At 35.8% G+C, this 22,225-nt stretch overlaps 2 protein-coding genes across 5 annotated transcripts; both read left to right on the top strand.

Annotated features, from left to right (window-relative positions):
* Nucleotides 1-1,340: 1,340 nt before the first annotated feature.
* On the top strand, nt 1,341-11,702 carry LOC104218311 (target of rapamycin complex subunit LST8-1). Of its 2 annotated transcripts, none has more exons than XM_009768768.2 (11): nt 1,341-1,505; nt 1,599-1,724; nt 2,569-2,670; nt 2,818-2,930; nt 3,024-3,093; nt 5,353-5,430; nt 5,773-5,889; nt 8,420-8,514; nt 9,953-10,032; nt 10,149-10,208; nt 11,095-11,702. In XM_009768768.2, exons 2-11 carry the CDS (start codon nt 1,614-1,616, stop codon nt 11,217-11,219), a joined length of 951 nt encoding a protein of 316 aa, XP_009767070.1. In that variant the 5' UTR covers nt 1,341-1,505; nt 1,599-1,613; the 3' UTR covers nt 11,220-11,702. The 2 variants fall into 2 exon arrangements, with proteins under 2 accessions (XP_009767070.1, XP_009767071.1); XM_009768769.2 differs by having other exon boundaries at nt 1,395-1,505; nt 1,603-1,724.
* Nucleotides 11,703-15,949: 4,247 nt separating this feature from the next.
* LOC104218310 (protein FAR-RED IMPAIRED RESPONSE 1) lies at nt 15,950-21,501 on the top strand. Of its 3 annotated transcripts, none has more exons than XM_009768765.2 (8): nt 15,950-16,106; nt 17,864-20,128; nt 20,221-20,277; nt 20,518-20,586; nt 20,722-20,784; nt 20,868-20,936; nt 21,015-21,059; nt 21,139-21,501. In XM_009768765.2, the coding sequence occupies exons 2-8, from the start codon at nt 18,011-18,013 to the stop codon at nt 21,193-21,195; spliced, it is 2,478 nt and encodes an 825-aa protein (XP_009767067.1). In that variant the 5' UTR covers nt 15,950-16,106; nt 17,864-18,010; the 3' UTR covers nt 21,196-21,501. The 3 variants fall into 3 exon arrangements, with proteins under 3 accessions (XP_009767067.1, XP_009767065.1, XP_009767066.1); XM_009768763.2 differs by having other exon boundaries at nt 20,716-20,784; XM_009768764.1 differs by lacking the exon at nt 15,950-16,106 and adding an exon at nt 16,113-16,198 and having other exon boundaries at nt 20,716-20,784.
* Nucleotides 21,502-22,225: the final 724 nt, after the last annotated feature.

The raw sequence follows: 22,225 nt of genomic DNA, 5'->3' as shown, positions 1-22,225 counted from the left end.
TTACTAAAATTATCGAGACCCATTGAAAGGTCATAAACAAAAAGGTCCATTACTATCACAATTGATCTTTCTCATCTTTAATTATATAACGCAAAATTCCAATATTCAATATCTTGAATTTAATACCAAGATGTATTTTAAGATACAAAATAAATTATCACGTACCGCTCTCAAGTATGATATTAAGTTATTATTTACTCTCTTTTTTTTTCAAATCTACCTCTACATTTTTAATTCGTATAGTATTAATTAAGTGAGACGTCTAAGAACTATGAATAGTAATTTATACAAGTACTATTATGATTAAGATTATTATATTCCTTTCGTAAAGAATTGTCTAAAAACAGCTAGTAGCTTAAAGAGTACAAACCATGATAATTTGCAGTCACTGTGCTTCAAACTTAAAAGGAACCATTTTTTATGTATCTTCATTTGACGTTTAGGGACTGAAGTGTAAGTATAGTCTATTGAAGGTACTAAAGTACCACTTATCCTAGTGAAGGGACCAAAAGCTTTATATATAAGGGTGTGTTTGGTAGGAAGGAAATTATCTTCCAGAAAAATGTTTTCAATTTTCCCATATTTGGTTGGCTTAAAGGTATTGGAAAACATTTTCCTCCAATTGGAGAAAAATATTTTTCTTATCAAGAGAATGGAAAATATTTTCTAAAACTCCTTCTCAACTTTTCCCACCCTCACCACCCCACACTCACCCACTCTGCTACCCCCTTCTAAAAAATATTTTTTTTACTTATTTTTTTGTAATTTTAAATTTTTGTTTTTTTCGTTTTTCTGCACCCCACCCCCATCCCGCCAAACCCCACCCCCACTGCCCGCTCCACAAAAATAATTTTTAACTTTTTTTTGTAATTTTTAAATTTCTATTTTTTTATTTTTCTGCACCACCCACTACCCCTGCCGAATTTTTTTATATATATTTTAAGTTTTAATTTTTTCATCTTTTGATTTACAGGTTCGAAATATTACAAGTTCCAAAGTTATGAATTCGAAGGTTTATGTGTTTGGAAGCTTACTAGTTTAGAAATTATAAAGTTTATGAGTTCGAAAGTTCGCGGTTTTGAATGTTTAGCGGTTCGAAAGTGTATGAAATTTATGGGTTCGGATAGTTGTTAGTTTGAAAGTTTATGGCTTCATGTTTATTGTATCTAAATTATTTATGAATACTCTTGAGAAGTTATTTTCCTTAATTTGCGTACCAAACATCAGAAAATAAATAAGATTAGTACTTGTTTTCCAAGAAAACATTTTCCGTTATACCAAACACACCCTAATATCCGTACGAATTTCGTCAAAAAAGAAAAAAAAAGACAAATACCTACGCATTTCTCCTATCGAATTTATACTACTGAAGCATTTCGCAGTTAAAAAAATGGTTTTCTCATCCCTACCATGGTTCCTTATTCTGTCTGCAATTATCACAAAACCCCTTAAAACCCTAGTCCTGTATATCAATCAATGATCTAATTTCACTCCAACCTTTTCTGGTACGATTATTATCTAACCAAAATAAATAAATAAAAGGCCAAGTTTTTTGACCAATTTCTAAAAGTTTTTTTTGTGTGTGTGAATTTGGGTAGGAAGGAGGAATAAAGATGAGTCAACAACCATCGGTGGTGCTAGCAACGGCTAGCTATGATCACACTATAAAGTTTTGGGAGGCTAAAAGTGCCCGCTGCTATCGCACTATCCAATACCCTGAATCTGTAAGTTCAATTCTTTATTCCATTTCTCTGTATTAGAACTTTTTTCTGTAAAACAATTACCTTTAATGAATATATGAACTAAGAATCTTGTAAATTAAGAGCTTATGCTTGGTCAAGTTGATACTTGTTAGATTTGAGATATGTATGTATTAAGAGCTTTTGTTAAAATAGTAGCATTAGGACTGTTATATGGTTAAAGTAGATGGCATAATGCTGAGATTAGAACCTCCGCCTTTCAATGGGAGAATGAAATTACTAATGAACAGGCTTTTATATGCAGTGTTTCTGCCTAACTGCATTCTTGCATATGTAACTTATATAATTGTAAAATCAGTTTCAACACATCTATGTGACTTATGTCATCACGGGATAAATTTGATGCCAAGCCTGCAAATTGGAAATAGACTCAAGCTTCACTTTTGCGTCGCATTACTTTTTTTCTCTTTTTAATAACCGAGCCCGAGGGCCGCTGATGCATGATTCGAAACTCAGCAGATAATGAGCCCGCCCCTCTACCTATCTCCACTTAAATACCAGGCTTTTGTTCGCGACTGTGACGTGCGCCTAACCCGCGCATCACAAGTTGCGCTCTTACCGGTCGATCAAACTCCATGGGGCACTTTTGAGTGGCATTGTTGTCTGCATTTTGTCAAGTATTTGACTCATTTTTCACCAAGTTGAAATCCTGTTCATCTGTCCGAACAAATTGTATTGGCAGGCAAGGTGTGACAGACAGTCAAAATGTATGGAAATAATATATGCATTTTGGATCAACTTATTTTATTGGGGCAGTTATGTGATACATCTACCTTTACTTCATTTCCCTTTCTTGAACTGTATACAGCAAGTGAATCGTCTTGAAATTACTCCGGATAAACGCTTCCTTGCTGCTGCTGGAAATCCTCACATTCGATTATTTGACATCAACTCTAACAGTCCTCAGCCGGTAGGTCTTTAGATTTTCCTTCTTTATGTATTTCTTTTTTTAGTTCCCTTTCTTTTGTTACCTGGTGCTTTACTCTGCTGTCGCTTTGATATATCTAGTTTGTATCCATTTGAGTTTTTAAAAACTATTTGTCATACTTTTTGGCAGCTGAAGAGCTTTGATTCACACACTAACAATGTGATGGCGGTAGGATTTCAATGTGATGGAAATTGGATGTATTCTGGATCTGAAGATGGCACTGTAAAGATTTGGGATCTGAGGTATTGTAGATATCAAGTCAGATGTCTTCTGATCTTTCCAACTTCTTATCTTTCCTCTAAGTCAACATATCTTTGAATCTGTTGAATGAATAGGGCACCAGGTTGTCAGAGGGAATATGAAAGTCGGGCAGCTGTGAACACTGTAGTTTTGCACCCTAATCAGGTTGTTATACTGTGATCTCTGAATTGTGTTAAGCACAGTATGTAATTAACTTTTTGACTGAATGTTGAACTCTCTGAGAACCTCACAAAAAGAGCAGTGTTTTTAGTCAGCTTTTATCCTGTCTGTTTTTTCTTAGCAAAATTCTCTGGCTTTATTCATCGAATAGATATCTATATCAAATCTTTGAGTTTTTGGTTGAATAAAGAAATAGTTTGAATGAGCTATTCATACTGGGTTGCATCAGAAATGACGGAGGATGTGCTAAAGAAAATAGACATAGCATTGGTACAAATAGTGATTCTATTTTACATTTTTACTACTAAATCTTTATATTCTAATAATTTAGTATGTAACAGGTCTCTTTGCTATGCTTCTGTTGATTACCTCTTGTTATGTTTCAAGAAGTGTTTATAGTTTGGCATGTCTAAGTTTGAATATACAGTGCAGCTCTTAGAAATCTTTGCCAAACAATCAATCAACTGTATTTTAATCTGAATATTGTTGGGTCTGCTATGTGACTCGTCAATATCTATTCCGCTCTATTATGGTCCAGTTCAATCCAATAGTAACTAATTTATCTTTTATGACAAATTAGAGTTCTCTAGAACTAGCTGTTTCCGAAATTTACCCTTATCCATATATACTGACATACAAGTTTCTACAACAATTACTACTATGCCTCAATCCCAAACTAGTTGGGGTCGGTTGTGTGAATTCGTCAACATCATAAATGCTCTGTTTGGATCCATAATATTTCAATACGCGGTACTTAAGTATTATCTAGTGCTAGGTGTTCTCTAATATACTCTAATGGTCATATATCTCACATACTAAGAATCCTCTAGTAAGCACTAATCTTTTAGTTCGTATCACCTATTCGGATTTTCTGACATACAAGTTTCTAACCCGAATAATAGATTCATAACGTACATCGAGCCTAATGTTAGTGTAACAACAACTACTAAACATTAAGCCCAAGTAGTTATTGCCTATATGATCGCTTTCTTCCATTGTATTCAGTCCATAGCTAAATCACAGTAATTCGAGGCATAAAAGGTACCTCGTCTCTTTTATTACCTTTATTCATCATATTCGCACACCAACTGACCAGTGCATATGGAGGTTTGCATAGAAGATGACTGAACATCTAAAAGGACCTCTCATCTAATCCTTTATGTGTGCTACTCGCAATCTCGCACCCTTTGTCAGATATGATCATTTCTAATCCTGCTCAAGCATGTACCACCTTATATCCGTCTTAATACCTTTGGCTTTTGGCTTGGTAAACATATCTATGCCGTTTCTTTTTCAATTCTATGATATTCACTTGTAGATATGTTAGGGATTAGATGTCCAACATCCCTTTCTATATAATATTGTTTGTTGCACATTTGTGCTATGGAACTTGCTTTTCACTTTGTTGGGTCCGTAAAACTCCTTCATTTCATTGATCCTCTATTTAATATGTCTATTACATCTTCATTTATTATATCATCCTCTAGGAAAATCGATCCAAATATTTGTTTGTATTTAGGCACTACAATCATGGATAACCTCGCTCCACGTCATACTTCTCATTGTGGCTAAACTTGCAGCACTTATGTTTTGTCTTCATTCTGCTTATCTAAAAAATTCTTACCCTTTAGAGTGCTTCTCTATGGTTCCAACTTTTGTTTGGTTCTCTTGCTAGTTTCTTCAAATAACAAGTATTATTTGCAAATAGCATACTTCATGGAACCTCATCCTTAGCAATAATATGATTTTTATTATAAATCCACCAGGCATACATGCAAATTGGTTACCTACCCTTGTAATGTCACTTGATTTATGCTCTATCAATTTTCTGAAAGTTTCATAGCATGACCTCATGAATCTAATACTATGATTGTATGCACAACCGTCGGAACCAAGGTACTATTTCTCCAATTTTGGCATCTTTCTACTCCTTAATATAACAATTTAATAGCCTGATTAGTCATGCTACTCTAATCTTTGAAGATACTTTGAAACCTCAATCGGAACAACATGAATGACCATATATTTTTCTAACCCTCATATTTTTCAGGCACTTCTTTATTTCAGCAGACCTAATACTTTAAAATTGTTATATGAAAGTAAGAAAAAATAAAGTTATCTTTCTGACTTGAATATTTCCAATTTATTTCTGTATGCCCCACCAGAATACACATTCAATGAGATTTTCTTGAGTATTTCCATTTCTTGTATTTCATGGATCTTGTTCTTCTATATGTTTTACAGACTGAGTTGATATCTGGAGACCAGAATGGCAATATCCGTGTGTGGGATTTGAGGGCAAATTCATGTAGCTGTGAGTTGGTATGTAGTACATAGTTTTTAGTAGTTCATATATCTTGTACTCCTTTGGTTTGAGTCATTCATGAGTGAATATTAAGGTAATTCCGAGAGCTAGACCATTGCCGTTATAAAAGAAAGGAACTCTTTTTTAGAGATTCAACTATTTCACTTAAATAGTGAACTTGTTAACCATTAATTGATCATGTAGATATATCTGTTGGTGTTTGATGATCAATTTCGTTCAACAAGAAATGCAATACATAGAGCATAATAAATGGCCTTGAGTGGTCACTATCTCTTGTCCTGTGCATGTTTAATGTGAAGTACATAAGTTGGTATTTATCAGTATCTTTGAAAACGTAGGTACCAGAGGTGGATACAGCTGTCCGATCTTTGACTATAATGTGGGATGGAAGCTTAATTGTTGCTGCAAACAATCGTGGAACATGTTATGTTTGGCGTTTATTACGTGGCACCGAGGTAACCAATTGCTGATTCTACAATTCTAAAGTGTGCGTGTGATCTTGCTTATCGGGGAAAAAAGAGTGCATGTGATCTTTTCCCTGAACCCCAAATCTCCTTAACCAAAAAGGGGGAGGGAATGGGGAAAGAAAAACGAATAAGGGAAAGAGAAAGAAATTAACACAAGTAAGCAACAACAACAAACCAGTAAAATCCCACAAGTGGGGTCTGGGGAGGGTAGTGTGTACGTAGACCTTACCCCTACCCCGAAGGGATAGAGAGGCTGTTTCCGAAAGACCCTCGGCTCATGATAATAAAAAGACAAAAGGAGAGAATATTAGATTCACCACGAAGATCATAGGGAAAAAGGAACATAAAATGCAGAAGAAAAATGCAAAGCAAAAACCATGGCTAGTAAATGGATCCTACGTCGAAAATAGAAAATAGTAAGACATGACATTGCCCTTAGCTATCTTAGATAAAACCCCACCAGACTAGGCTCACAAAGGTACAAAGTAACGCAAGACTCAACTACCTCCTAGCCTACAACCGTAATACTCGACCTCCGCAACTTCCTATCAAGTGTCATGTCTTCGAAAATTTGAAGCCTCGCCATATTTTACCTGATCACTTCTCCCCAATACTTCTTAGGCCGCCCTCTACCTCTTCTCGTGCCTTCCGCAACCAGCCGCTCACACCTCCTTACTGGAGCATCTGGGCTTCTCCTCTGTACATGCCCGAACCATCTGAGCCTCGCTTCCCGCATCTTGTCATCAATAGGAGCCACGTGCACCTTCTCCCGAATATCATCGTTCCTAATCTTATTCATCCTAGTGTGCCTGCACATCCACCTCAACATCCTCATTTCTGCTACTTTCATCTTTTGGATATGTGAGTTCTTAACAGGCTAGCATTCAGCCCCATACATCATGGCCGGTCTAACCACCGCTTTATAGAACTTACCTTTGAGTATCGTTGGCACTCTCTTGTCACACAAGACTCCAGATGCTAACCTCCACTTCATCCATCCTACCTTAATGCGGTGTGTGACATCCTCGTCGATCTCCCCTCCCCTGTGGATAACCGAACCAAGGTACTTGAAGCTGTCTTTACTTGGGATAACCTGTGACTCAAGCCTCACTCTTCCCCGGCCCAGTGTTGAACTTACACTCGAAGTATTCCATCTTCGTTCTGCTTAGCTTGAAACCCTTAGACTCGAGTCTGTCTCCAAACCTCCAATCTCTTGTTAACACCGGCTCGTGACTCATCAATCAGAACTATGTCATCGGCGAATAGCATGCACCATGGCACCTCCCATTGAATGTGGTTTGTTATCGCATCCATCACAGGGCAAATAAGAACGGACTGAGCGCAAAGCCTTGGTGTAACCCCATTTCAACCGGAAAATGCTCAGATTCCCCTCCTACTTTCCTAACCTGAGTCTTAGCCCCATCATACATGTCCTTAATTGCCATAACATAAGGAGCCGACATACCTTTTGCCTCCAAGCATCTCCAGAGAACTTCTCTAGGAACCTTGTCATACGCTTTCTCTAGGTCAATAAACACCATGTGCAGATCTTTCTTTCTCTCTCTGTACAGTTCCACCAACCTCCTAACAAGGTGTATAGCTTCTGTGGTGGAACGACCCGGCATAAACCCGAACTGGTTGTCGGATACAGACTCTGTCATCCTCACCCTCGCTTCAACCACCCTCTCCCATACTTTCATGGTATGGCTCAGTAATTTGATACCCCTATAATTGTTACAACTCTGGATATCACCTTTGTTCTTATACAATAGAACCACCGTACTCCACCTCCACTCATCCGGCATCCTCTTCGCCTTAAAAATAACATTAAACAACCCAGTCAACCACTCCACACCTGCTCTCCCTAACACTTCCAAAATTCCACCGGAATCTCGTCTGGCCCGGTCGCTCTGCCCCTACTCATCTTATGCATAACCCTCACGACCTCCTCGACCTCGATACGCCTGCAGTGCCCGAAGTCACGGTGACTCTCGGAATGCTCCAATTCGCCTAGCACAATATCACGATCCCCTTTTTCATTCAGAAGTTTATGAAAGTAAGTCTGTCATCTCCTCTTAATCTGGGCATCTTCCACCAGTACTCTACCATCTTCGTCCTTAATACATCTCACTTGGTCCAAATCTCGAGCCATCCTCTCTCTCAACTTGGCCAGCCGGAATAACTTCTTCTCCCCGCCTTTTTCCCCAGTCCCTCGTACATACGACCATAAGCCGCATTCTTAGCCTCCGTGACCGACAATTAACGCAAGTAAGCATATTTTAACTTTCTTTAGTTTCTATTCTGTTAAAAATATAATAAATGTAAAACATTTCACCTTCCCGTCTGTAACTATCTTGTCTCCCTTTGAACTAGATCGTTCAGTCTGATTGAACTCAAAGTCAAACATCTTTTGTCCCGTCTCATGTGTCAACATCCTCATGAATTTAGATTGTTGCTGCAAGTATTTGCTACAGCTGTGACTGAATATTACTAAAACTGACTTCACATAAATGTGCAGACAATGACCAACTTTGAGCCTCTGCATAAGTTACAGGCTCATGACGGTTATATCCTCAAATGTCTTCTTTCGCCTGAATTATGCGAACCTCACAGGTGAGAGTTTTTCCTGAATTCTTTGTGTTTTTCTTCTAATGGTGTGTTTGGTAGAGTTTTTGGCCAATATTGTCCCTTATCTTTAAGGGTAGGTCTATTTTGATCCCTCAAATATAACCCTGAGCATATTTAGTCCCTTAAGTATACTAAAGTGGAGCACCTTTAGTCTCACTGACAGAATATGTCCGAGATTAATTACGGGGTTGGTTTCAGCACTCATCGTCTTTTTAATTTGCTTATCGAAAATATTTTATAAACCAACACTCACTAATAGTACAGAGCTGATAAATTTAAAATTTTAAGGTTGAAACTTTTACTTTTAACAATTTCGGTTGATTTTTCCAAAAAGAAAAGTTAAAATTTGAAGAAAAAATGGAGTTGCCAAGGTCACTTCTAGGCATATTATTGAAGCAAACGAATAACCAAATTGCATTATCACTTTTAGCCCGCGCCAGAAACTATTTATACCTAATAGTCGAAAAAATATATAAAATTTGTATAATTATTGTATACTAACATACAAAATGTATATATATTCCAAATAATATACAAATTTTACATATTTTTTCGGCTATTATTTTTACAGCGGCTATACAGTGTAATTTTCTCATTGAAAACTGGCACAGACGGGGATATTTTCAAGGTCAAAATTTTAGAAGACATTATCTAAAAATGAGGAATTAAAGTGATAATTTGTGTTATCCAATAAAAGGAGAGGAAATATTTTGCTTAAGAGCAGAAGATTTGCTTCATGAATCAGAGTTGGTTAACACTATTAGTTTTCTGACATATTCTGTCAGTGAGACTAAAGGTGCTCCACTTTAGCATACTTAAGGGACTAAATATGTTCAGGATTATATTTGAGAGACCAAAGTAGACCTACCCTCAAAGATAAGGGACAATATTGGTCAAAAACTCTGTTTGGTATGAAGGAAAATATTTTCTTATTTTCCCATATTTGGTTGGCTCAAGTGTTTTGGAAAACATTTTCTTCATGAACTCATTTTCTTCCAATTGGAGAAAAATATTTTGCCTACCAAGAGGAATGGAAACATTTTCCAAAACTTTTTTTCAATATTTTCCACCCCCACTCAGACCCCCCCCCCCCCCGGGGGGCTCCCGCACCCCTACCTCCACCCCCCTCTACCTCACCCTATGGTGTTTGTCTAATTATATATTTTTCAAAAAAATATTTTCTACTCACTAACAAAACACTAGAAAATATTTTTCAAAAATTTTCCACTCACCAACCAAACATGGGAAAATAAGTGATAAAACCACTCATTTTCAAGGAAAATGTTTTCAAACACACCCTAAGTTTCTAGTGTGTTATCTGTTAGTTGCTGACTTTTCACAGTAAATACTATTTTGCTTTGGATACTTTCCATTTTAACATGCTTTAAAAATTCTTAGTTCCTTTCAAAATTGTAATTTATAGGTATTTGGCCACTGCATCTTCTGATCATACTGTCAAGATTTGGAATGTGGATGGCTTTACCTTGGAGAAAACTCTTATAGGTATTAATTACCAAATAACTGACAGTCGTCTTCTTACTTATCCTTTCCTGTTTCCTGGCAGCTTCTTTCAAATTCTTCATCACATGTAATATTGTTAATTTTGGTGTATTTTCCAGGACATGAACGCTGGGTTTGGGACTGTGTATTCTCTGTCGATGGTGCTTTTCTCATCACAGGTACATACTGAAATTGTTGTGAACATATTTCTGATATTTGAGTACTTATTCTGTCTTGTGTCATTTGGATTGGGCCGGTTGGCTGACACATGGAATCATGTTGATTTATATGAACAATTTTATTTTATTTTTGCAAATTAGGAGGTTTTCTGTATCTTTAGGAAAAGGGAATAATTGAGTATAGAATGAGAAAGATTCGGGAGCAAAGCAGTCCTACTCAGATTGTCCGACTCCTCCTTGGTTCTTCTATTTTTCTTAATCGTTTTACTTCTTTTTTTCATTTTTCTCTTTCCTTTTTTAATTTATTTAGGTGTCAGGCTGTCATTTTCTGGACTCTTAGGTATTGGTTACTTTTGCTGTTGGTAGAAAATAGGCGTTGAGGAGAGTTTGTTGTTTATCAACATTCCACAATTGAAGGAACAGGAATGAGGTTTTCTTTTCGGGGAGATAAATGTTATGGCGGTTAAAGTTTTTTTTCTTCTTTCCTTCTGTGGGTGGGGTGAATTGCGTGGGCGACTAGGGACTGATTCAATGTTTGAAACTTGAAAACAATAAACATGGTATTGGTTGGCATAGTCTGCCAATATAGTTTTTCTTCGAGAATAGATTTGAGTAGTTGGATTTTATGTATGACATCCGAAGATAGAGAATCTGATGATTTAAAACCTTTAGATCTGCTGTTATGCCCAAAGACCTTTTCAGATTAGACAGATATGCTTCTGTGCTTTTCAATGTTGTATTGCCAAAAGAATTTCTAACTCAAAAGGCTTCTTAGGTGTTTTTAGGTTCCTGCTGTCCACTTCAAATTTAAGTTTTAGCAGTTGGTCTCTGAAGTATTTGGCTTTTCAATTTGCTCTGACATCATACAAAACACTACCCTTTGCAGCATCTTCTGATACAACAGCAAGATTATGGTCCACATCTACTGGCAAAGACATCAAAGTGTACCAAGGGCATCATAAAGCAACAGTATGTTGTGCTCTACATGACGGGCCTGAACCTTCTAGCTGAACTTGGAGCATGCGTTGTTCGTCTTATAGATGACCCCAGGGCTTTAGTTAAGTTGTAAGGGCGCAGAGCGTGGTGTGGGGGTTGGTGCAGGTCACACATTCAACCCCTGCCGCATACAAGAAACTTGGTGTTTAAGTGGAGAAAGGTGGGGCCGGCCAATTATTTACTGAATTTAAAACCATGCGCCAGCTGGATTTAAGGAATTTCTCTATTATCAGGAAAGATTATAGATGAAATTTGGACGTTTATTGTCGTCTTCTACAGGATATTCAGTTTGCCCTGTTCTCTAGGCATTTGGTGCACATAAGTTGCATTCTGTCGTTTGCTTTCATGGATGCTTATCCATGGTTTCATAAGTGAGCTCTTAGGTCATAAATTTTAGTGTTTAATAGAATCATGATAGAACACTGTTACCTGAGCTTGTATGCGTCATTAGCACTTAGTTTGTATGAGCTTTTAGCGTAAATGATCCTTGTTACCTGATCTTGATGTTTGGAATTTTTTCTTTTTCTCAATTTAACCATTTATTAATATCCGAACCTCATTGATTCAACTAATTTGGATTTGCGCCTGGTAGACTCACAAAGAGGGTAAAATGCTCCCTTATTGAAGCTCTTAGGTGAAGGGATTTCAACCATTCTACTACACCGTTCGGTGGTTCAAGTTTAGAATTTGAATAATACGATAAACTCATAATAAGTGCAAATTTCTCAGCTCCTACTAATCAATTACCAATTATAAATACAGAGAAGGGCCTAAAATGTCCCTGAAATATGGTATTTGGTATAAAATTACCCTTCCTACACCTATCGGGTTAAAAATGATTTCGCCATGGACCTTTTGGTCAAGTTTGCCTTATTTCAAATGGCCCGCTTGTAGTCGGGGTTTTTAGCAACAAATACACACTTTTAGTCATCTTTCTTTCAATTTTTCTATGGTTGTAGATACTTACCTTAATTCAAGTGCCTTTCAAAGGGGTACAACATATAGAGGGTAGGAAAATAACATGTCACAAAGTATATGGTAAACATGGATTAAATGTTTTGTTAGGGAGCATGGAACTGACTCTTGTGGTATTCATTCTCGAATCACATTCAACACTGGTTGGAACAACTCACAAAATCCAATCACTTTACTATTTCATTGTCCCTAATAGTTTCTCGTACATTTATTGAAACAGAATGATTTAATATTCTTTCATCGACTGATTATTCCTCTCATTTTTCAATTCTGATCTCGATTAATTCACAAGATGGAATAGCCAATTCTCCTCTGAACCTCAATTCGATTGTTTTCCAAGAACGTTGATATAAGCCAGGTACGTGAGAGGAACTCAAATGCGTTATTTAAACCAACCCAACCTATTTGTTGCAGGTTATTAACATCTCATCCCTACTATATTTATGCCATTAACACTACTTTCAAGTATGATATCAAAAGAAACTATTGCCCTTTATTGTAAACGAAAACTACAAATGCTGCCGAAAAGCATCAACAAACGAAAACAATAAATGTTGCCAAAAAATATCAATAGTCTGAATTCAACTGAAGAGCCTTTAGAGGTCAAACAAGCTTCCATAACCTTGATAAAAGAAAATTGAGCGCAGTTTCTTGTTAATTCTCGTAGTTGTAAAACTGTCAATCCATACGTCGTGCCTTATGAATCATCGCTTGCACAATACTAGCCCTATCCTGCCCTGCAACAGCCTTCTCATACGACAGATCAAACATCATCCGACATCGCTTAAGTAGTAACATCTCTTCATAAGCAATGTCAAGTTATGCCCGTGCATCTTCAAGTCACGACTCAATATGTGCCCTATAACATCAATCTCGTTTCGTTGCTTCGGGAGCAAAGCCCCAAGAATTGTCTCAGCCTTCTACAAATCAGCCTCAGCCAGATCCCCCTAAGCAGGATCAACCTGCTGATGCGCCACATCTTGCAGCTCAAACACCACCTTAGTAGCTGGCAAATCATTTTGCCAATCAATGTCAATCAATTCTTTTCCCATCCAGAGTGTTCTTTCATCATCATAGGAAGCCCTTCCAAAAGAGAACACAACTTAGATTTTCCTTCAATGTCAGTACACAATGAAAACAAATCTGCAATGTTTGTATGAGTGAAATAATCTGTTAAGATACCTCCCACACAATCAAACCTGCAAAATTGATACTAAAATAATTTATGCTAGTTCAATTTTGGTTTTAATATTAAAATAACCGGCTTAATTGGTTTGATTTTTTTACGCAAAAATCGAGCCAGACCATACCACAAACACCCCAATGTGCTGTTTACATAGATTTGTTGCTGGGCAACAACCTAGTGTGACTGTACTTGGGATTACAGACTTGTTCACTTGTCTGAGCTATTAGTCTATCTTGTTCATAGACTAATTCGTTTATTGGAGGGATTACATCCATTTGAGAGGAATAGTGCGGACGAAAGTGAAATAACTTTTTAGTTTTGAAGGTGTAAATTCAATAAAATGCTCAGCATCAGCCATCATAGGTTGAGTTTTCATATTATCCTTGTGAAAAAAAATCCTTTTTCTTTCTTTCTTCCCTTTTTAACATGCAAAAGTTATTCTTTATTTGCAATATTTATATTTCACAAAAAGGTTAAATATTTTAGACAAAAGACAAGCATATATTTGATCAATTTAACGAGGGCATTACCTCGTTCTCTTCTCACTAAGTTTGAGAAGGTTCTTATAAATTATAAGCATTCACCTTTAATATTATTCATTTCAAAAAGTATTTACATCTTTTTGTACTAAAACTATAGAAACCCTTTAAAAGTTCCTAAGAGGAAATATTCCTACCACCATTACATATTTATTTTCCTCTTTAATCGTTTCGTATTTGGGTTTAAACTATATTTCCCTCCGACCCTCAACTTTAAACAACGAACATTCTTCTCTTTCTGTTCTGCATAATATTTATTTTTTCGTTGACATTTTCAATATTCCTTTTATGAAATACTTTTCTAATATTGTTATAATATATGAAATTTTGTACCTAGGTGTTTTACCTAATTAAGTTCACAATAAATAAAATATTCATTTTATAAATTTGTTATAAAATTTGTCACTATTTTTTATAGTTATTATATTAATATTACATTAAGCATTTACTTAAGTTTCACTTTCTTATTCTCCCTCGTGTACATAGATTTTTTATTTTTCATTGTTATTAATAAAATATTTAGTAAATTATAGTTAAAATTCATTTAAAATATAAATAGAAATTCTTTTAAGAAGTTGTTAGAAATGCGCCTCTATTTTTATTAGTAATATATTTTGTATTACATGCATTATGTATGTATTATAAAGGTCTTACTCTCTTCTGTTCTCAATTTTAAATAGATTTTTTGACTTTGGTTTCCATTAATTAAATTACTTTTTGTTATAGAAGAGTTTTTTCTTCTCATTTGCTTTATTATTCAACGATATTTGAACAATTTAACGAGGGAATTACCTCGTTCTCTTCTCGCTAAGTTTTAGAAGGTTCTTATAAATTATATTCACCTTTAATACTATTCATTTCAAAACGTATTTACATCTTTTTGTACTAAAACTATAGAAACCCTTTAGATGTTCCTAAAAGGAATATCTTCCTATTACCATAAAATTTATTTCTCTTTAATCGTTACATATTTGGGTTAAATAAATTCCCTACAACCCTCAACTTTAAACAATGGACATTCTTCTCCTTTTGTTTTGCATAATATTTATTTTTCGTTGACATTTCCAATATTCCTTTTATGTAATTCTTTTCAAATATTGTTATATCATATATGAAATCTTACACCTAGGTGTTTTATCTAATTAAGTTCATCACAATAATAAAATATTCATTTACTAAATTTATTATAAAATTTATCATTATTTTTTTGTTATTATATTAATATATGTGCAGTAAGCATTTACTTAAGTTTTACTATCTCTCTGATTCTCTCTTATGTACATAGATTTTTTATTTTTGGTTATCGTTAATAAAATATTTATTAAATTATAGTTTAAAATTTATTTAAAGTATAAATAGAAATTATTTTAAGAATTTGTTACAACATCCACCTCTATTTTTATTAGTAATATATTTTGTATTACATGCATTGTGTATGTATTATAAAGGTCTCACTTTCCTTTTTTTTTTCCCCTCAATTTTTAATAGATTTTTTGGATTTGGTTTTCAATTATTAAATTACTTATTCGAGCAAATTATTTTTGTTATAGAAGTTTTTTTCTTCTCATTTGTTTTATTATTCAATGTTATTAACTTAAATGCTAAATTATTATTTTTCACTTTTATTTTTTCAAAAATGAAATTTATTTGTTCAATAGGCAAGTTTACAAAGATTAAAAAAGAAAAATATATCATTTATCAAAGTAAAAAGGGAAAATAGAAGTTGATAATTTTGAAGGTAAAATGAAGGTCGATAATTTAAATGGTAACATAGATATTTATAAAACTCAATTAAGATATGAAAAAAGGATGTCTATTGCTCAAAGCTAGAAGAGAAATTTAATTGGATTTAAATGATTTTTGTCCTTTCATAAAATTGCAGTGTTCAATATCTTGAATTTAATACCACAAGGTTGGAGAAAATAAAAGAAAATATATACTCCCCGGTTCTAAATAGGAGTCGCATAGATAAATTTGTTTCAAAATATTTTATATTTAAAAAATAAGAAGTCATTCATTACTTTCTCTTTAAAATTTACACATGTTGTTTCAATTAATTATGTACAACATCTTGGAGCTTAGAAGGTACAATACAACAAAGCACTGCAACTCGCTCAGAATCGAAGACGTGGGGTTCCTCTGATTCATTGCAATCAGTTTCCCATCACGCCTCAGAAGCTTTTTCAATCACATTGGAAAAAGGTTAGAGAAAGTTTCAGTTTTACCAAAAATTTGATTTTTATTTCACTTTGCTTAAACCCTAACATTCATATGATTCTACGACCAATTGCAAGGTTAGTGAATCGCTCAGGAAAAGTTTCAGTGGGTCATCTTCTTCTTCGTGTTGTTGATTTTCAGTTGATAAAGTGGAATTCATCACCATTGATTTCCTGTTTTCTGTTTTGCTTTCTTATTTATGCCTTTTGTTTTTCCCAACTTCTCTTCAGTAAATTAGTTGTTTTTGAGCTTTTAACTCTTTGTAATTTGAGGTTTTTTTTTTTTTTAACAAAATAGATTATCATGTTTTCCCAAGTTTCTTTTGACACTATGGTAATTTCTGATATTTAAGCAGGTATTTTTAATCTTCTTGCCGTTCCCTGTTCCGCTTTTGTTTATTCCTTTATGCCTTGTTTTGTTTACATTTGTGCATCTGGAGTTCTTGGTTTGGTAGTTCCCTAGTTTATATATATATATATATATATATACATATTGGTTGTAGTTTTGTATTTTTGTCGAAGGCACTCCATGCTAGAGTTTCTTTATCAGTTTGTAGTTTGGTATGCTAAGTTTATTACATCCCCAGGCAAGGAAGGGTAGGATAATGGTAACGACATGTGAAGAAACGGACAGTGCACCTAATTCAACCCAAAAAGCTTATGAGGATGGATTGCGCTAGAACATATAAGGACCACAACCCATTCCGTCATCCAATGTGTGACTTAAACCCCTCAATGTAACACGGGGCCCAACATTGAGAAACACAACATGGATTGATGGGTCTGGCTCTAATACCATGTGAAAAATGGACATTGAGCCTAACTCAACTGCAAAAGCGCTCATGAGGAATGGGTTGGCAAAGACCATATAAGGAGACTACAACTTAGTCCCTCAACTAATGTCGGACCTAACATAAGGTGGGGGCTCAAGTCATCAATGGAATCCAAGTGGGAAATGGCCATTGTTAGGCTCTTGGATAGGGGGTTTTGGGGTGGGATTTAACCATTAAGAAAAAAGAAGTTTGTCCTGCGTCCAGGAGTGAGGGTTATGCTGGTCAAGCTCATTGAGGAGTTTTGTTTCTCAAGTCTCGAATATGGACAGCTGAAATACTGCAGCCATAGTGAATTACATTGTATAAGCAACATTTGCTGGACATCCTGTTAAATAATTTTAGCTTATGACTTGTTTAACTGTCAGTTCCATTCCCTTCTCTACTTTGTAATTACTGTTTAGATTGAGATTGCAAGAAAGCTCGGTTTCTTATAATTAATTAGCAAGTGGTAGGATATCAGATTTCCTTTGATGGGCATGATGCTTTCTTTACTGGTTTTGTAAATTCGCCAACAGCATGTTTTGTTTTTGGCTGAGCTGCTTGCAAACTGATCCTTTGAGTGAAATGACTCCACTAAAGAAAATTTTATGACATATTGCAGTTTGTTGTTATTATTTTACTCCACTTCATGTGATATCTATTTTGAATTCAAAATGTCCTGGCTTTAGTATAGCTGAAAAGGATTCTCTTATTTTGTATGCTATTGCTGACAAACTTTTGTTAAAAGTAGAACTCATTTGTTTATTGTGGTATTAGGATTAAATCAAAATCATTGTTGCTAGTGGGTGCTAGACTGGGGGTTCAACCTGGTTGCTGAACTTTGTGAATGTAAATAAGATTCAGGTCAACTTTCATTGATTGTTAAAGTTTCTTCACAACTGAAACTTTTGCATATTTTTATAATGTTCAGTGCAGACCTATCAACAAAAAAGGAATATTTTAGTACTGAGTTGACATTTTTCCTCTCCGGCTATTGTTGGAGAAGATTGATTTCTCATGGATATAGCCCTTGAAGAACACATGATTAAGTAAAAACAACTGAAATGTTGTCCAAAAGATGGTTGATCATGGAGTTGTCGTGCAAAATAGTCTTCAAGTGATTGGTGATATGGTTGATGCCGTAGACAACACATGTCACAATAGGGATGGTGGAGTTGCCACTTCTCCTAAGAGAAGCATTACCGGAGTAGAAGGAAATGCAGATTTGGAGCCACGTGATGGGATTGAATTTGAGTCCCACGAGGCTGCGTATGCATTCTACCAAGAATATGCCAAGTCCATGGGATTCACTACCTCGATTAAGAACAGCCGTCGCTCAAAGAAATCAAAAGAATTTATTGATGCTAAATTTGCATGTTCTAGATATGGCGTGACTCCGGAATCAGATGCTGGCACTAGTAGACGTCCCAGCGTCAAGAAGACCGATTGCAAAGCAAGCATGCATGTTAAGAGAAAGCGAGATGGAAAATGGTATATCCATGAGTTTATAAAGGATCATAATCATGAGCTTTTACCAGCCTTGGCTTATCATTTCCGTATTCACAGGAATGTTAAACTTGCTGAGAAAAATAACATTGATATTCTTCATGCTGTTAGTGAACGAACAAGAAAGATGTATGTTGAGATGTCTAGACAATGTGGTGGAAGTCAAGAAGTTGGCTTGCTAACTAACGATTTAAATTACCAGTTAGATAGAGGCAGGTGCTTGTCATTAGAAGAGGGAGATGCGCAAGTTATGCTCGAGTATTTCATGCATATCCAGAGAGAGAACCCATACTTCTTTTATGCGATTGATCTCAATGAAGATCAACGCTTAAGGAACTTGTTCTGGATTGATGCCAAAAGTAGGAAAGACTATGTCAGCTTTAGTGATGTGGTTTTCTTTGATACCAGCTATACGAAAAGCAATGAGAAGATGCCGTTTGTTCTTTTTGTTGGGGTAAACCATCATTGTCAACCTATGTTGCTTGGATGTGCACTTGTAGCAGATGAGACCAAACCAACATTTGTGTGGTTGATGAAGACGTGGCTTAGGGCAGTCGGTGGGCAGGCTCCGAAGGTGATGATCACTGATCAAGATAAGTCACTCAAAGCAGCTATTGAAGAAGTTTTCCCGTGTTCACGTCACTGCTTTGCGCTTTGGCATGTGCTTGAAAGAATTCCGGATATTCTTGCTCATGTCGTAAAGCAGCATGAGAATTTCATGGAAAAATTCAGCAAATGTATATTTAAGTCAGTAACTGATGAACAATTTGATTTAAGATGGTGGAAGATGGTCAGCAGATTTGAACTGCAAGAGAATGAATGGATTCATACCCTGTATGAGGAGCGCAGAAAGTGGGTTCCAGCTTACATGAGAGGGAGTTTTTTTGCTGGAATGTCAACAGCTCAACGATCAGAGAGTATAAGCTCCTTCTTTGACAAGTACATTCATAAGAAAATTAGTCTCAAAGAGTTTATGAGACAATATGGAATGATTCTGCAAAATAGATATGAAGAGGAAGCAGTAGCAGACTTTGAGATATTGCAGAAACATCCTGCTTTAAAATCACCTTCACCTTGGGAAAAGCAGATGTCAACAATTTATACACATGCTATATTTAGGAAATTTCAAGTTGAAGTGTTGGGTGTAGTTGGGTGCCATCCAAAGAAGGAAGCTGAAAATGGGGAAACTGTAACTTTTAGAGTTAATGACTGCGAGAAAAATGAAAATTTTATGGTGACGTGGAATGAGGCAAAATCAGATGTTTCTTGTTCGTGCCTTCTATTTGAATACAAAGGTTTCCTTTGTAGGCATGCAATGAATGTTCTTCAGATCTGTGGTCTTCCAAGCATCCCATCTCAATATATTTTGAAGAGGTGGACCAAAGATGCAAAGAATAGACAGTTGTTGCTTGAGGGGACCGAAAGAATAACAAGGGTGCAAAGATACAACGATCTATGTAGAAGGGCAATTGAACTGGGTGAGGAGGGTTCCTTATCTGAGGAGAGTTACGGTATTGCCTTCCGTGTCCTAGATGAAGCTCTAAAGGACTGTGTGAATGTTAACAATAGAAGTTCTACATTAACAGAATGTAGCAGCAGTGCTATTGGACTTCGTGATCTTGAACAAGATACTCAAGGGATTCATGCTACCAAAACAAGTAGGAAGAAAATTACAAACAAGAAACGGAAGGTTGGTTCTAGGATCATTAATTGTTTTTAGCATAACTTGTTATAATAATTTGGCTCCACTGATATAACCACATTAAAATAATGGTGTCTCAGGTGCACACTGAACCAGAAGCTGCAATAGTTGAAGCTCAAGATAGCTTGCAGCAGATGGTTTGTCTCTTAGCGATTTATTCATTATTTATTGCATATTTACATGTTCATAGTAAGGAACCCCTTAGCATGATAAGAAATGCTGTCAGTGTGTGAGAACTCCTTTTTCTATTAGCAGTAAGTAGTTTAAGCCTTTTCAAAAATATTAGCACTTGCCACAGGCCCTTTTTGTCTGGAGTAATAATATTTTCGCTCGTGTGAGACTTTGGTGATATACTAATTTTAAATTGCTGATTATAGGATAATCTTAGTGTGGGTGGAATGACATTAAATGGCTATTATGGCACACAGCAGAATGTGCAGGGACTGGTAGGTTACAATATTTCCCTAGATCACATTCATGACTGTTACTTTATTCTTGCAAAAATGGAATGAGTCATTACAGGTAAAATTTGACGATTTCTACTGTTATGATCTCTAATTCGTGTTCACTGGTAGATACAGTTGAATTTGATGGAACCTCCCCATGATGGCTATTATGTTAACCAGCAGAATATGCAGGGACTGGTATGTGATATTGGTCTATTGAATTGGATTTTCTTACAAGATTCACATCCATGTAAACGAGATATATTCTAATCATGCTGCAGGGACAACTCAATACAATTGCACCTGGCCATGATGGGTTTTTCGGGTCTCAACAAAGCATTCCTGGACTAGTATGTTATGCTACTACTTTAACATTCTTGGCTATATATTACGATTCAGAGAATGAAATGTTTCTTCCATTCATTCAGGGGCATCTGGATTTTAGGCAGCCGAGTTTCTCATATGGTCTGCAGGTTTGTCCTTTATCCTCCAGTTTTGCATTTTGGTAATTTACAGGATGCGAATAATTTCCGGCATCTTATGTTACTTTAGGAAGAGCCTAGTCTAAGAGCTTCTCAGCTGCATGGTAACAGTGCTAGACATGCATGAGGATGATCGTTTCTGTTGGTCATGCATTTTCTTTGAGGAAAACCCTCATCAGATTTTCGATAGAAGTATTCACTTGTGTATCATGGAAGTTGACTCGAAGGCTGACGGAGCACTGAGTTCCAATTTTGATGTCATGCCTCGGTAGATAATGGCGTGCTCAGGTTACTGTCTTTCGGAACCTTTTTTGTTTCACAGGATCAGAAATTCAGATTGGTTTACAAACCAAATGTAGATATCTTAGGTAAATCTCAGAGGTAATGATTTAGATTTTTTTGAATGTTATTGAAAGTTCAAAATTTTCATGAACCTTGGCTCCCTTTCCGGCACTTCTTTTTTCCCATTGTTGCTGATTTCTGATCATTCATGGATGCACAGCCATTTTGTGGTATCACTTATCATCTTTCAGGGACTCTAATTCAACTTTGAACTATTAGCCATCGATTTTAACTTCTATAAAGTGAGAGCGTAGAAGTTTTAGACTGTCAGATCATTTAAAAAGAAAGTAATTACACGTAATTTTCCATAATAAATGGGATTAGTAACAAGTTAAAATAAGGCAAGTTAAATTGCACTATTCAATTTTCATTATATTGTTTGAGCTGGTCCAAAGTGCTCCAAAAGGCACTTGATAAATTTTCATACCTACAGATGCCACTACACATCTAAGAAAAGCTTTTCTCATCATCCATACCTTCAACTGGTCAGGGGACTGTCCAAGATTTAAGCGTATGGGTTCTGAATTCTATGACAACAACAATTGAGTTCGAGAGAGAATATTTATACATATTAAGTAAACTCTTTAATACAAATATAGGGTCTAACTCAAAGCTATTGGGTTCTACCGATACCTTAGCGGTCATTTGGAAATTCAAGATGATCTTCACGCCGTGTATGTCACAACACAGCTTTTACTCTCTTATGTTTTCTGGCCTGGCAGCTTCAGCTCCATCGGCATGCAGCATGGCATGGATACTTTGTTGGTGTATATTCGATCTAAAAAGATAGGTCATCTTGCATTTCAAGGTGCCAA

This window comes from Nicotiana sylvestris, chromosome 3 (genome assembly GCF_000393655.2).
Source record: "Nicotiana sylvestris chromosome 3, ASM39365v2, whole genome shotgun sequence".
Taxonomy (NCBI): Eukaryota; Viridiplantae; Streptophyta; class Magnoliopsida; order Solanales; family Solanaceae; genus Nicotiana; species Nicotiana sylvestris.
Note: the sequence above shows the minus strand (reverse complement) of the source record. Positions and strands in the feature narration are given on the sequence as shown.

Coding starts and splice junctions, on each gene's coding strand:
- LOC104218310 (XM_009768763.2), top strand. CDS start 18,011: ATGGTTGATCATGGAGTTGTCGTGCAAAATAGTCTTCAAGTGATTGGT. Junction 20,129..20,220: donor TTACAAACAAGAAACGGAAG/GTTGGTTCTAGG, acceptor ATGGTGTCTCAG/GTGCACACTGAACCAGAAGC. Junction 20,587..20,715: donor AGCAGAATGTGCAGGGACTG/GTAGGTTACAAT, acceptor GTTCACTGGTAG/ATACAGTTGAATTTGATGGA.
- LOC104218311 (XM_009768768.2), top strand. CDS start 1,614: ATGAGTCAACAACCATCGGTGGTGCTAGCAACGGCTAGCTATGATCAC. Junction 3,094..5,352: donor TAGTTTTGCACCCTAATCAG/GTTGTTATACTG, acceptor TATGTTTTACAG/ACTGAGTTGATATCTGGAGA. Junction 10,209..11,094: donor TGGTGCTTTTCTCATCACAG/GTACATACTGAA, acceptor TACCCTTTGCAG/CATCTTCTGATACAACAGCA.